Here is a 13,545-nt window from a genome sequence, read left to right as displayed (position 1 = left end):
CAGTTGTTGTGACTCTTCGATTAGGCTGCTGTCCAGGTAACCGTCATGATGAAGCCAGGCTGTTTGCCTCCAGTGGAGATGACAGGCAGAGAGAAGTGAGAGGACAATCGGCGGCCGAAAGGCTACAGCGACACGCAATCGAGACGGTGATTGAAATGAAAAATCGAGCGGACTTTGCGAACAGGAAGAAGGGGGCGAGGGGGCCTCTTTAAGGCCTTCCAGAGACATATTGGATGCCACTTCTATTTGCACAATCAGTTCAAAATGTCCTTGCTGTCTGGCACGAATGTGAAGAGTTTGTAAGAATCTCAAACTGATTGTTGAAGAGCGCCACCGAGAGCAGTTGGAAATACTGCCAACACATTGCTTACATTTATCGAGAGGTCTTGTAAGCCTTCAATAACTGACGGACGTTCCGCATATCCGGCCCCGCTTATTCGGTCGGCGGATCGGAGAAGTGGAGTCCCCGACAGATATGGACCCCTGAAAGTGCATAAGTGCGCTATTTCATTTCCTAGGCGTCGAGTGGTCATTGGCGGCTCGTCTGCCTAAAACCTTCTGGAACGAGGCACCTGAAGGCTGCCCGATTGCGGGCACCCGACCACTAATTTCCAAGCCTTGGTATGGACCTTAGTACCAAAGAACTTATGACAGGATCATCCCGTCGCATCGGGACCACACCCCTTTAGGCTTTAACACAAGACGACGCGATCAAGGCAGCCAGTGAAACGTCGTTGATGGGCAACTGTCACCCGGATATTGGATTGCAGAGATAGAATGACTGGCTCAGATCGAGACTTGATTGCTTGAATCGCATATTTCTTACGGGCAGCATAGTCCTAGACTGGACGCCAGAGTTCAGCCTCTTATGTATGGCATATGAGCAATTGAATCACGAATAAGATAATCTGTGTCAGATGGGTTTTCAGCTTCAAGCCCCTTGCAGTGTTGGTGGCCATGCCCAACTTATAACTGGAACGAGCCATGTTCAGCCTTCTTCTGCCTTGTCTTATAATGCCTATATTGAGGAATCCTTTCCGTGATGGCATGGTGATCCAATTCACGGCAAAACATATCGTCAATAAAGAACACATATTTGATCGTTTCATTGGACAACTCAGTAGCGCAGGTACACCCTCGAACAACAAACTTAGACGCCTCAGTCGCCTTGTCCCAAAGTTCGCAGCTTCATTAGAGCCGCAAACACAGAATGACATCCTGTGCCCCCATCAATTCTGTCTGTACTACCTTCAAGGCGAGCTTTGTTTCAAAGGTAAGAACGACAGAAGGACTCGTTCTTTTGAAAGTCATGGCTTTCATGTCTCATGACATACAACGTATCTTGTGTAATGCTTCAATACGTTGATTGAGTGGGACGAGGCAAGCATTAGTTGAGAGGAATGTGTAAGAATGTTCTCCGAGTAAAGTAACACATCGATTTCAAGCCATATAATCGACCAGATGACCTAGGTTGTGTTCGATGTTCAACATAAACGACCCATCTTGCGTGGCTAAATATGTATCTTTGCTGTAGTGCAACTTGATACATGGCAGTGCTGGTCATACCTTTTCCTACGCAACGACGCCATTTTACAGTACAGCATGCGAGCAATGCTCTCGGATATACTGGAAACCGGCCAGCCGGTCTGTTGCTGTAAATACAAATGAGGCTCCCTTATTTCACGGTTACACAAGAAGAAATCAGGCCATTTTTTTTTATATGCCTCGGGTGTTGGCATCAAGTTGCATATATATAGACACTATATCTGCGGTCATCACAATGTGTCACTTGGACGCTCAGTCTATCATTCGCAACAACTTCATCGAGAATCACGTCCTGTGCAACCGGGCTAGGATAGTTGCCGCCCTTGTATACTCTCAGCAATAAATTAACGGCCCCTTCTCTCTTTTCTCTCTCAACTCCTCACGTTCATCCATGTCTTTCACATCATTACTCTCGCACATAACAGCGGTGTAACGTCTTGTATACGCACTTCATACCGGATTATCCAACAAGGGTGAAGCTTTGACAGCCTGCACAACAAACTGCAGCACGTTGGCTTTGCATTTTGGTTAGAATTCCTTGTTGACGACATGTTTTCTCTGCACTTTCCCAGCCAGACATCTCAAACAATGTGGTTTTGAACCTGATCTTCAACCTCTCGCATCTATGGCCCATGCCCATCAGAAATCGCCTTGTATCAGTGTAAGGCAACGACATATTGCTGCTGTAAGGGCTATCTCCTGCAGATGCGTTGAAAGCGCATAAGGACAGCCGTTGAGCTGAGCCCTGAGAATCTGGTGGAATGACAAATCGTCTTCTCTCATCAGTTGTCGTAATTGAGATTCAGGGGAGGGCCTCTCAGCTCTGGGTGAGTGGTCATATATTTGCTTTTTTGATAGGTACGGCTCTGACGCCCCCAACTCACATCTTCACTACAAGAATGCATTCATTTGCCATCTTACGATCCTATATGAGATCTCATATAATCTCGAGACAACTGGTGCCAGGCGCCCGGTATCGGGCTCCCATTGATACCTTCTCTGGAGTTTGTCGCGAGTTAGTTGAGAGTCATAATAGCGGTCTACAGCACAAGGACCAACCCAACAATTTTGACCTCTCCAAACCTGGCTATGTTTGCAGCGAGAGCCAACAAGCGTCGAAAGGTCTGTTCATTCTGAGACAAACATCCCAGGCGCATCCTTAATGCTGCTGCCCGACTTGCATCCTACGGTTTTCTGCATTTCTTAACGGCAGGATGCATGCAAGTTGGGCCTACCAAGGAGACTTGAATGACGTTGATTGAGAAAGGCTCGGTCATCGGTATGGCCCATGATGCTGTTGCCTTGTTGGTGAGCAATCAAGACGAAAAGGTTGGTTGTATTCATTGCATCTTTACCCCATGTTGGTGGTCAACCGTTGCAGTCAAGTGTTCCTTCCTCAGAGGCTCAATGCGAACATCGACGGGCGCTCTCAAGGGTAAGCAAGCAGGCGCTTAGGCGGAGTGATGACGGCTGCATGGAAACAGTCTATCAGCAGTTCTATACATATGTTGCGATAGGACTCTACCCACCACAAACCTTGCAAGGCAACAAGAGGCAGAATAAGTGTGTCAGTTATGTTTGGTGTGGTTCACGCGACGCGACATCGCATTCCTCGAAACGGCTACGATTCTCATGGACGTTGTTGTTTTACCCAGGTCTCTATAAATGAAGCTGACGATTTGAGGCCTGAGGCCATCCAACAAATTACACCGAAATTACAAGTCAAGCGCAGCTGATCAAGATTGAAAGTGTATATTGGACAGTGGTGTCTTAAACTGCAGTTGGCGACGTATCGTTGAGTTCAAATTATTGGAGAAGTGGTAGGGCTTGAGCAACATGGTCGATGTCGATCTTCGCAAGCTAAACCCAGCTCTTTGTGATTACTTTGACTTGGCGCAAGCCAATTGGACCGCCTCACCAAAGATTCAGGGCTGGCTCTCGAGCCTTACTTCAATCCTGATCGTCGCCTGTTATCAGATAGGGACATCAAAAGGAAATGTTCTTATCGACAAGAGAGCCAATATTCGTGGGGTTCTGTGGGGGGCGTACTGCTGTCTGATGATCCCAGAAGCACGACTTATTCGAAGGAATCTTGTAGGAGCGAGATGGAGACGCCAAAGAGTTGGGAAATGTCAGTTCATGATCGTGCTTCCTGAAATGAATGCGTAGACGGGCAGTATGAGGTATAACAGGTGTTGATCTTGCAATACTCGTCAATTCGTGAAGCATATCAACAGATACCCCAGGCTGCTCCCTGAGGCACCATCCGATGTGATCATGTATCTCTAACATGTTTATCCCAGCTACAATCAATATACACTACTCGAACAGCACCTCTTTTCATGATCGGAAGGCCTCATACTTCTCAGCTGTGGTTCTCTTCTCCTCAACGCGGGCAAGAGTTTCCGCGTCGTATACATCCTCAAGAGACTTGCCGCCCTTGAAGATCTCCTTTTCATGTCTCGTCGCCTCCTCCTTGGTCATCAGCACAAGGTCCCTCAGCTTCACTGTTGAGCACTTCTGAGTATCCTTGCCCTCGCCCAAGGTCGTCATGCTGGGACCCCCAGGCTTCGCCCATCGGATAAGAACCAGCTTTGTAGGGATACCGCTGATAGCACTTCGGCCACGGTACAGCTCTTCTGAAAGGAAAGCCACGTCACCAGTAGTGATAGGTACTTTGAGGCCGACCGTATCGCCTTCAAAAGTCATACGTGCCAGCTTCTCCTCGTAGCTCTGTAGCGTCGCCAACATACCCTCGTACATCTTCTCACGTCCCTTAGCAGGGACGTAATCGAGGGGGTAGCCGGTAATGCTCAGGATGACGTGGTTGGCAACAGTAAGACCAAAGATAGCAGGCATTGTACCAAGAACAGGCAAAATTCGCACGCGGAAGTTGGGCATAGCTGCAAGGTCGCCGACAGAACCCTTCTGGAACTCCTCCTCGGGCAGAGGAAGCAGCTCAGCCTTACCAGCGCCTGAGGTTTCTGTGGAGTAGACAACGGGAATACCGCTTGTGATACCCTTGAGCTTGAGCTTTCTTCGAGTCGCACGCGAAAGACCATCGTCCTTGCTGGATCCGATATCGCCTACAATGATGCGGGTAGGATCCGACTTGCAACCAGCCCCCATGGCGCTGATGACAGGTAGGTTGTTCTTGTGGCAGTACTCGAGAAGCGAAACCTTAGTCTCAATATTGTCGATAGCATCGATAACAAAGTCAGGGGCACGTCCGTCCTCGCTCCAAGGTCGAAGCAGTCGTTCCGCAACGTTCTCGTTGAACTGCTCCTGTCGCAAATCGAACTTGACCCAGGGTGCAATGGCCATCAAGCGCCTTTCCAAGCACTGTACCTTAGGAATTCCGACATCTGCCAGAGTAGCAACCGCATGACGATTTAGCGAGCTCAAAGTCACTTGATCGAAGTCGATTAGTCGAATTTTTGATACACCAGAGCGGGCGAGAGCAGCAGTGCAATGAGAACCGACACCACCGCATCCGACGACAATAACGAAAGAGCTCCGAAGCTTGTCGAGACCCTCATCGGTCAGAAACACACGGTTTCGTGCTAGTTGCTCGAGAATAAGCTCTTCATCGAAGTCTCCCGCTTGTGCGCGACGAGCCATCGCTTGGTTCCTAGCATCTTCCTTATCCACTGGTGGTGCTGATGAGCCACCAAAGTTGTTCAACTGCAGCTAGTTAGTAACTTCACCACATCATTGACTCGGGAACAGTACAGGTTGAAGATTAGGGTCATTTGCAGGGATCGAGTTCTTGAGTTCATGTACTCTCTCTTCCCGCTCCAATGCTTGGTAACCTAGTATTAGAGATGCAGCTGTAGCTCCAGAGAAAACTGCTGTCGCAAACAATTGGAACCTAGGATTTGAGAGTATGTCCGAGGATAGGAAGGAGGACATTTTTAAGAGATTTGCAGAACAAAAAATGTTCTTTGTCCTTTCCAATTAAGAGATCTTGAAGTTGATGTGCTCATTCAACTTCCTCCGGTTTTTGCAAAACTCTTGGCACACAGAATATCTTAGTCAGCTTTTCAAGATTCCAATTGGCTCAATTTTCATATCGTTTAAGATCTTCATCATCCAACGACTCGATATAACTTTATCTTGGCGACATTCCCTTAATCAGCGACGACCGAAATCACGAACGACCGAGTGCAAGGGGAACACTGAATTAATTACACCTCCGGCGCCATGCGTCCTCGGCTTGTCGGTCGCCGTGTCCGGGTTGTCACGCCCCGAGTGCCAACTCTTCGAACCCGATCGCCTTGCCTCCTCCGAACTTTCACACACCATACTCAACTCACCACAAAATCACGACCGAATCTCCCTTTCCTCACGATACCAGTAACTTCCAACAGCGTTCGGTACTTCACCACTGAGCGACGAAAATGGCTCAAGCACGAAGCCAAGTTGGCAGTCCGATACATGGCTTCGTTCTGGGGTTTATTAGCATGTGTGGGCGTCATTTTGTTCTTCGTCAATGAAGAGAAGCTAGAACAGGAATATCCCACACCGCACGAATGGGGATGGATGACGAGGAAGTTCCTAAGGGATTCAAATAACAGCAATGCTCCGAAGAACGGCGAGGTCAATTGGCCCTGGTCTTTCGAATTGGCACGAGGATTGGTTTTGAGATTGGAGGACCCAAAGGTCGATGGCCAGGGCGTTACGAAACTTACGGATAGAGTTGATCCTGAAGCGGAGATTGCTGGGGAGTTCAATCCCTGCGATATTTCTGGCAAGAGCGAGGAATGGAGGAGAGGATATTTCGAGGCTATTATGCTTGCTGCCAAGGGCGCGGAACATGTCGATAACTGGGTGCGCGACCTTTCACGCAACATTATCTCACCTCCCGAATTTGTCATTGGGCCATCTAACCCCAGACCGGCGCCAATTCCCCCAGGACAACCCCACGCCCCCCGCGAAGAGGACTGCGAAGTCGCCTATCCTAGCGCCGATAACTTTTACATGAAGATCCTGGGCACAAAGGGTTTGATTTCACGACAGAAGCTCGAGGCGACACTTGAGTATGCCAGTTATATGGAGTTCAAGAAGCAGCCAGAAGGTGCTGAGGCTCTGTACAACATGGCCCTTGCCGAAGCTACTCAAGGGGTCGACATGTCAAACCCCCCTTACAACCCTAAGACATTTATTCTCAACGAGAAAGCTGGTCCGCCCTCTCAAAATGTTCTTGATGCCGTCACAGCTATGGCAAACTTTAAGGCGCGCAGCGGAAAGGTCGATGCCGCCCTCCCCGTCTATCTCTCCCTCCTCAAGGCCCGTCGCTACCTCTCTAATGAACCTCCCCCTGCTGCTCGCGTAGAGGCGAAATCCAGCTCAGTCTTTGACAAAGTGATTCGGAATTTCTCACAAGCTGACTACCCACCTCCTCCACCCGATGGCACCCAGCCCCCTTGGCGTAGCGCCCATGAGCGTTGTCAAGAAGCTTCTTTGAGCCTCTGGATTGGTGAAATCCTCTTCTCCTCATCATCAAAGGACGACGGACTGTCGTGGACACGCGACAGCGTGGATATTGCGGAAGAGCAGCTACGCAATATGGATCTTCTGTCGGCCGACAAGGCGGCTAAGAAGACCTGCCGTGAGTGCTTGAGCGCAGGTCTCAGCAACTGGGGCAAAATGGTCGCCAAGCTCGCCAAAGAGGAGGAGTTGCGCCAAGAAAAGGCCTCTACACAGTCCGGTGTCTTCTCTTTCTGGAGTAGCACTCCGGCAAGTGCCGAAGACCGATGGACCGCAGAAGACGCTGTGGTGAAGGAGCGTGTGCGCAGGACAAGAGAGCTCATTGAGGAACTGACACCAGCAGGACCAAACCTTGCCTCGCTGTTCAAAGCGTAAAAGAATGTAAAAAATGTAAAAACATGTATAATGCGGGTATATGCTAGGAGCTGCAAAAGATCTTGTTGTGTATCTTATTTGGCTATTGCTCAAGACTTGAGCCTGGATCTAGTCTTTTTTTAATGATCAAGATATCCCTTTTTCAACCCCGTATCATAAAGTAACTTGTGGTGCTGTCTACCTTTCCATCACAAATGAACCAGCTTTGCCTAGTGTTCGAAATTCTTGGCCAGATCTCAGATCTCGTCCTGTTCCTCATCAAAGTCTTCAGGAGGTGCCACGCCATGCTTCTCAAAGTACTTCCAACGTCTGAGCTGCTTGACTTCTTCCTTGATCCACTCGGGACTCACAGTGTCGACTTCGGGTCTGACCTCATCCGGAAGCTCGCTCCATTGCTCTTCCGTGATGTCAGTTGGGAGGCGCTCTGCAACAGGCATTTCCGGATTCACAAAATCGGGGTTCAAGGCAATTTCCTGCAAGTAGGCGAGCGCTGGCTCAAGAGCCTTGATGAGTGTCATCTCGACGTACTGGTGATCCCCGGAAGAGAAACAGGGACAGCCGTGGGGGACGATCATGAGTGATGGATTGCCGCCAGGCATAGCTAGGGGAGTATCAAGAAGGTCATCGGAGACAAGGTAACCGCGGGTACGCTGTAATAGTTAGCGCTTGATCAGCATGGAGGTGGTGGAAAGAGAACTACCTTGGCTAGGAAGTCTTGAAACTCAGCATTGACGAGTGAGTCTGCACGAAACGCAGTCCCCATGAAAAGCATACCGCCCAAATGATGGCCCCATTGAGCCCAGTTGTCGTTGTTCTCAAAGAACTGCAGGGCTGGCTCATAGCTTTGTCCAATGGCGATGATGTCAATCTTCGCATCCTCGTTCATGTCGAGAACTTTGTTGAAGACTGTGGCCATATGGGCAATGGGAGTTTCGCTTCCAGGAATCTCGTTCAGCTCCTTGCTGTACTTTCGGCCAGCATGTACCAGGCTTGGAAGAGGGATGTCCGCGGCGTCTTCTATGGTGATAGCGCGCTCTTCCTCGGGCCACCAGAATCTCTGGCCCATGTTGGCGAGGAGTACGCATGGAGGCTCATGGTCATCGGGGCCGGCACGCTGCTTGGCAAGTGCTTGCACAACAGAGATCATACTACCCTTGGTAATGCCATCAGGTCCATTGATAACACGACCAGCGATGACACCTAGGTCGTGAGTAGGTTGGCCGAAGATGATGACAATGCGTGCGGTTTTGGCGATGTTGGGGCTCAAGAAGATAGGGCACTGTTTCTTGTTGCCGGGCAAGAGTTGGACTTTCAGGAGACCTTCCTTCTCTAGCCGCTCGTGGATGATATCCTCCAATGCATCTGGATCTAGTCAGTAAAGATGATTTGATACACAGCGCGGCGTTACTGTACGATGAAAGTTGAACTTCTGGCGGTCGTTGACACGAGAGTTCTTGTTGGTGAAGAACTTGTAGTAGCAATCCGGGTTCTTGATTGAGCGGACCTCATCCTGGTCATTTACAAAATATCTGTCAATGATTAGAGGTGTATTTCGAAGTGACTCGAAGTAACAAACCCAAGGCCAGCGAGGTCCTTTGGAAAGGAGACATCCTTAGGAAGACTGGACCAGTGCCGGCGAAACATGATGAACAAGAAAATCGAGCGCTAGGGATTGAAGGCTTTGAATTGTAGGCAAGTCAGAATGAATATTTGTATGGATGATGAGGAGAAGGAAGAGATGGAGTGCAATTTCTCAGTGCCTACGATTTGGTGCCCTGAGAAATATTAGAAAGGGTCATGGCAGCTGCAGGCAGCCGACAGCGAGTACGCCAAACCTCCGACACTCGTAAAATTGTGCTCATGGTTTTGATCGTTTGTCTACCTAGGCAAACAGTAGATTTCAAAGATACGAAATACTGATAGAATAAAATGGCGATTTTTCTAGGTGCTCTCTCCCTCCTTGGTCGCAAGATGCCGCATCCCCAAACCTATGGTGTATCAAAGCGAATAACGACAATCAAGCTACATATTCTTCAGAGACCGATCGTACTTGAAAATCTGCTTCTTCTGTGCCCTGCCAAACAGTAGAGGCGAGATGTTCAACTCCAGTATTAAACACAATATAATGCCTACGTCTTACAGCAAACGCCATTCTTGATGCATGCAATTATCCTCAGATTTCCTAAACGCCATGCCAAACAAGCATTTCCAAACGAAAACAATGTCACAAACAATTCTCAGTCCAATCACTGGTTAGAGCTGGGATTATAGCGGCTGCGGAAAGCCTGGCTTATACTGAAGCGGCTTCCCGCTCCCCTATTCATATGACTCGCCAATGCTTCCTCCAATGCGGATTGGGTAACAGAAGCATCTGACCCTGTGTGATTAGCAACCTCGGTGGTAACGAGAGTATTCAAGGAACTTACCGTCAAGATCACTATAACTGCTACCCATGCTAGGGGTTCCGTCGCTGCCTTCGCGGGAGTAGCCCTTGTTCTTACTTCCTGGGCTACGTCCGGCCAATTCAGCAGTCCGACGTGGTGAGAGAGGTCCAGGTGTCCTCTGCTCAGCTGATTTATCAGGTTTGTCCGGCTTTTGTATCATGGCAGCAGAGCTAGCTGAAGAGTCGGATGTGTTGGATTGATGGATAGCAGGTTTTCCATGACTCCTGTGATGTCGCTTGCCGGAACTGCGACCGTCTCCCCTGAGAGTTGAGCCAAGGTCCTGAGCTGAGGTTTTGCTGGAAGGGGATGTATATGGTTGGAAAGCAGGTTCAGATTCATCATCCTCGTCGTCGTCGTATTGTCCACCTTCAGGCTGCTGGAATCGTGGGGGTCGGCGAATGATCCGAGACTGGGCAGGGACAGATTCATCATCAGATGATGTCGCCGAACTATCCTCCGCTGGGCCTGGTGACGGGCTTCGTTCTTCTGGTGAAGGCTCTGGCTGTGGTGCTTGGTCGGGAGATTTGGCGGGAACCGATGCAATGGGGAGAGATGAGAGGCGACGTCGTTCGCTAGTCCGCGATGCCAATCCAACACCTGGTCGTGGGGATGCCGGCGCTCCTGTCATATCACGCAAGACTGTGGTATTGGTTGATGTATTTCGTGTGACTAACGGTCGCATTGATGAATGAAGAGGTGTGCCAGTGCCGCTCCCAACATCAGCGCGCGGCATGGGTGAATCTCGTCGAAAGGATAAGGCGGAATGCGTTCGTTGATGGCCGGGGCCAGCGGACTCGCCGCTTGGTACGGGAGAGGGGCCTGAGCCACGAACAGCGGCGGTAGCTTTGCGAACTTGAGCGCGAACTTGCGATGCATGTCGTTCGGTAAGCCAGGCAACTTGCTGGAGAAGGAAGTCTACAGGTACTTCAAACCGATCGGCGCTGCATCTCAGTAAGTATCACCTGCACGATATCCTGCAACAGAAGATCGACACCTACATTTCGTCCCCTGGTTCAAGTCAGCTCCAATGAATTTGCGAGAATGGGGTGATTCTTACAGTCAATTTGTTTCTTTGCAGCTCCGGAAAGGATCTTCCATAAAGCCTCATCTTTGACAGGATCCCAGTTTACCTGTCATGCTTCGAGTTAGCCTCACCATGACTACTCGGATGCGCGCGCATGATAGCCTTTAAGATGACCGGATCTGGGGGAGCTTCTTACCGGTGGAGGGTCAACAAAGTCGCCCCGAGGCATGGGTACCCGTACAAAGACGGTATATGTCGGTTCGCTCATGATCCGTCGATGAATATTAAAGAGATTAATAGATGAAAAGGATGAAAGAAGTAAAGTAGGCAACCAAGACGAAGCTCTTGGTCCTAGAGAGCTGTTGCAAGGGTTCCGCGATCGGCTTATCGATAAGGTACTAGTTGCCGTTTTAGCGTGAGAAGTTGGAGGGGTGAGACAGCCAAGATATCCTGGTCCACTCAAGTCTAAGAGAATCGAAACCACCATCAAAGGCACTTCTCAATAACACAACATCAAAGGAACTATTATTTGGTCATACAATCTAAGAATAAGATAGTTATTTGAGGTATCCAATCAAATCTGTTGGTTCTTATCAGGGAGATTCGACATATGACAACAGTCATCCTTCTTGCAATATCTGATAACGGATGGTTAGTCTTGGTACAACAACTCAATGCCCTTACTCAATAATGTGCATAACCATCTAAAGGTACACATTCATTAGTTTCTAACTTCTGCCTTCTGAGGCGTCGGTTTTGCCTTGTGGAACAACCTCACTTATGCTTGTTTTGTTCTGGCATTCACTCGTATCATGTCATACATTTCTACCCGTCAGTGCTTGGTCAATTCCACTTGTACGCCCACTCAATAGCCGCGTTAGGATTCTTTTCGCAGGCCTAATATTACTTAGAAGTGATATCCCTGGCTCCTGAATGGGTACCTGCGTACAGAGTGTGACAGCTCCCGCTACGCCGAACAAGTTGCCGTTATGTTCCTTACACCAAAGCAAGTTCCTTGTCAACCAATACTTCATTCCTCCATGCTGGTCTCACAATCGCTTGACAAGTCGTCTCCATGGACACTGGCAGACTCTTCCCGCAGCATCGCTTTGTCCCATAAACTCTCCAATTTGTAGCACTTGATCATCACCCGCTTCTGCTCTTCAAGTCGTTTGCTAGCAGCTTCAAAGCCTCTCTCTCCATCTCGTAGTCTTGCCGCCTCCAATTCTTGTTTTTTCTCTTGGTGCCAAAGGCGAAGTCGATCAATTCGGTCTGTTGTGCGTAGACGTTTGGCGTGGTAGTGGAACTGAGCATCACGGGCTCTCAATATCTCGCTGCTGATGTTGACTCTCGCAACTAGTCTTCGAACGTCCTTGGTCATCTGGTTCCGGTTCGCTTTGAGTGCTTCATAGTCGTCTTCTGGTGGTTTTTGGATAAAGTTGACCAACTCGAGGATGATGTCGAGTTCATGGATAGCCATTCCATATGCCAAGCTAACTTGGGTTTCTGTTTCTTCGACGGTGGCCTGGTTCTCACCAGCCTTGACGACAGACGGATCGAAACTAGACATCTTGCAAATTATCAACAGGAAAGATGATTGAGTTCTTGAAGATTTTGTGAATAGGGTTTAGGATAGCAGTTGGCCCGAACGTTCCACAAGCATTCCATAGGGTTTACGGAGTATTCACTTACATTCGGTGATAGGTTACAAGTTTACAAACCCTGTCATGAATCAGTATTCTTTTTTGTCTTGTGTATTACTTATCTGTGTCTCCTGACATCGATATTGCTTTTATCACAGCTAATGATCGTCCAAGAAGACAATCTTCACCCACATCATGTAGAAGAGATACTTTTTTGCTCGATAAATCAGCGCAATTCATGTAAAGGTACCAATACCGTTTGTATAGATCATTTAACTTCTAACTACCTGCCTAGACATCATGGAATATGTTGTCTGTAGAACGTATGTTCCGAGTCTAGGGTAATTGACTTGCAGATAACTACCAGCAAATGCCGATCCTTGTTGCTACTATTGCAAGATAACTGGTAGGCATTAAACGCATCCACTGTTCGGCATTGCTGGAGAATTATGAAAACAATGTTAGCTGTAGTTAGGCCTTAGTGTCACCTAATAAAACCCCCTGGACCGAGGTGAAAGCGTGCCCGTCTGCACGACTCATGAACACGGCATTGCTGATACTTGACTCACGAAAGCCGATGCAAAGAGGATCCCGGCTTTTCCCAAAACGGAAACGATGGTGCCCCGCGACTGCCATGCCAGACCCCGCTGAATTGTCTTTGCCTCACCACTGTCCACTTGTGACTTGGCTTTCGATCCGTCTCCAGCCAAAAGTCGGGAAGCTTCGATTATTCATTCAAACTGCCCGTCTTTTCTTTTTTTGACCTTCCAACTGTAACCATCTATCTGCATGGATGCATCTCGCTTATCTCTCCCATACCGACCACAACACCATTACAACATCACATCACATCGAGCTATAGCTCTGTCCATATCCATTCTCGTAGGAGCTACATAGAGCTCTTACATCATCAGATACCTTATCGCTATTCGTACAATAAACCCAGCCCCTCTAGCCTCTAGCTACGGACAGCTGTAGCCCTCCCCACCACAGTCGTAGACCCGAGTCGCTTTTGCGCAGCTTG

At 48.8% G+C, this 13,545-nt stretch overlaps 5 protein-coding genes across 5 annotated transcripts; 1 reads left to right on the top strand and 4 right to left on the bottom strand.

Moving 5' to 3' along the window:
* Positions 1 to 3,885: 3,885 nt before the first annotated feature.
* FIESC28_06599 (uncharacterized protein) lies at positions 3,886 to 5,457 on the bottom strand (the record flags this gene model as incomplete). Its single annotated transcript, XM_031160742.1, has 2 exons — positions 3,886 to 5,229; positions 5,329 to 5,457. The coding sequence occupies 2 exons, from the start codon at positions 5,455 to 5,457 to the stop codon at positions 3,886 to 3,888; spliced, it is 1,473 nt and encodes a 490-aa protein (XP_031015120.1).
* Positions 5,458 to 5,748: 291 nt separating this feature from the next.
* FIESC28_06598 (uncharacterized protein) lies at positions 5,749 to 7,410 on the top strand (the record flags this gene model as incomplete). The annotated part of the gene is made up of 1 exon (XM_031160741.1): positions 5,749 to 7,410. One exon carries the CDS (start codon positions 5,749 to 5,751, stop codon positions 7,408 to 7,410), a length of 1,662 nt encoding a protein of 553 aa, XP_031015119.1.
* A 236-nt stretch (positions 7,411 to 7,646) lies between these two features.
* Positions 7,647 to 9,054, bottom strand: FIESC28_06597 (uncharacterized protein; the record flags this gene model as incomplete). Its single annotated transcript, XM_031160740.1, has 4 exons — positions 7,647 to 8,060; positions 8,111 to 8,772; positions 8,824 to 8,939; positions 8,987 to 9,054. 4 exons carry the CDS (start codon positions 9,052 to 9,054, stop codon positions 7,647 to 7,649), a joined length of 1,260 nt encoding a protein of 419 aa, XP_031015118.1.
* A 602-nt stretch (positions 9,055 to 9,656) lies between these two features.
* FIESC28_06596 (uncharacterized protein) lies at positions 9,657 to 11,146 on the bottom strand (the record flags this gene model as incomplete). The annotated part of the gene is made up of 5 exons (XM_031160739.1): positions 9,657 to 9,787; positions 9,837 to 10,795; positions 10,853 to 10,862; positions 10,912 to 10,984; positions 11,075 to 11,146. The coding sequence occupies 5 exons, from the start codon at positions 11,144 to 11,146 to the stop codon at positions 9,657 to 9,659; spliced, it is 1,245 nt and encodes a 414-aa protein (XP_031015117.1).
* Positions 11,147 to 11,908: 762 nt separating this feature from the next.
* On the bottom strand, positions 11,909 to 12,448 carry FIESC28_06595 (uncharacterized protein; the record flags this gene model as incomplete). Its single annotated transcript, XM_031160738.1, has 1 exon — positions 11,909 to 12,448. One exon carries the CDS (start codon positions 12,446 to 12,448, stop codon positions 11,909 to 11,911), a length of 540 nt encoding a protein of 179 aa, XP_031015116.1.
* Between the last annotated feature and the right edge of the window lie 1,097 nt (positions 12,449 to 13,545).

This window comes from Fusarium coffeatum (genome assembly GCF_003316985.1).
Source record: "Fusarium coffeatum strain FIESC_28 chromosome Unknown BRIP53273_contig_142, whole genome shotgun sequence".
Taxonomy (NCBI): domain Eukaryota; kingdom Fungi; phylum Ascomycota; class Sordariomycetes; order Hypocreales; family Nectriaceae; genus Fusarium; species Fusarium coffeatum.
The sequence above is the reverse complement of the archived record's forward strand: the minus strand, read 5'-3'. Positions and strand labels throughout refer to the sequence as shown.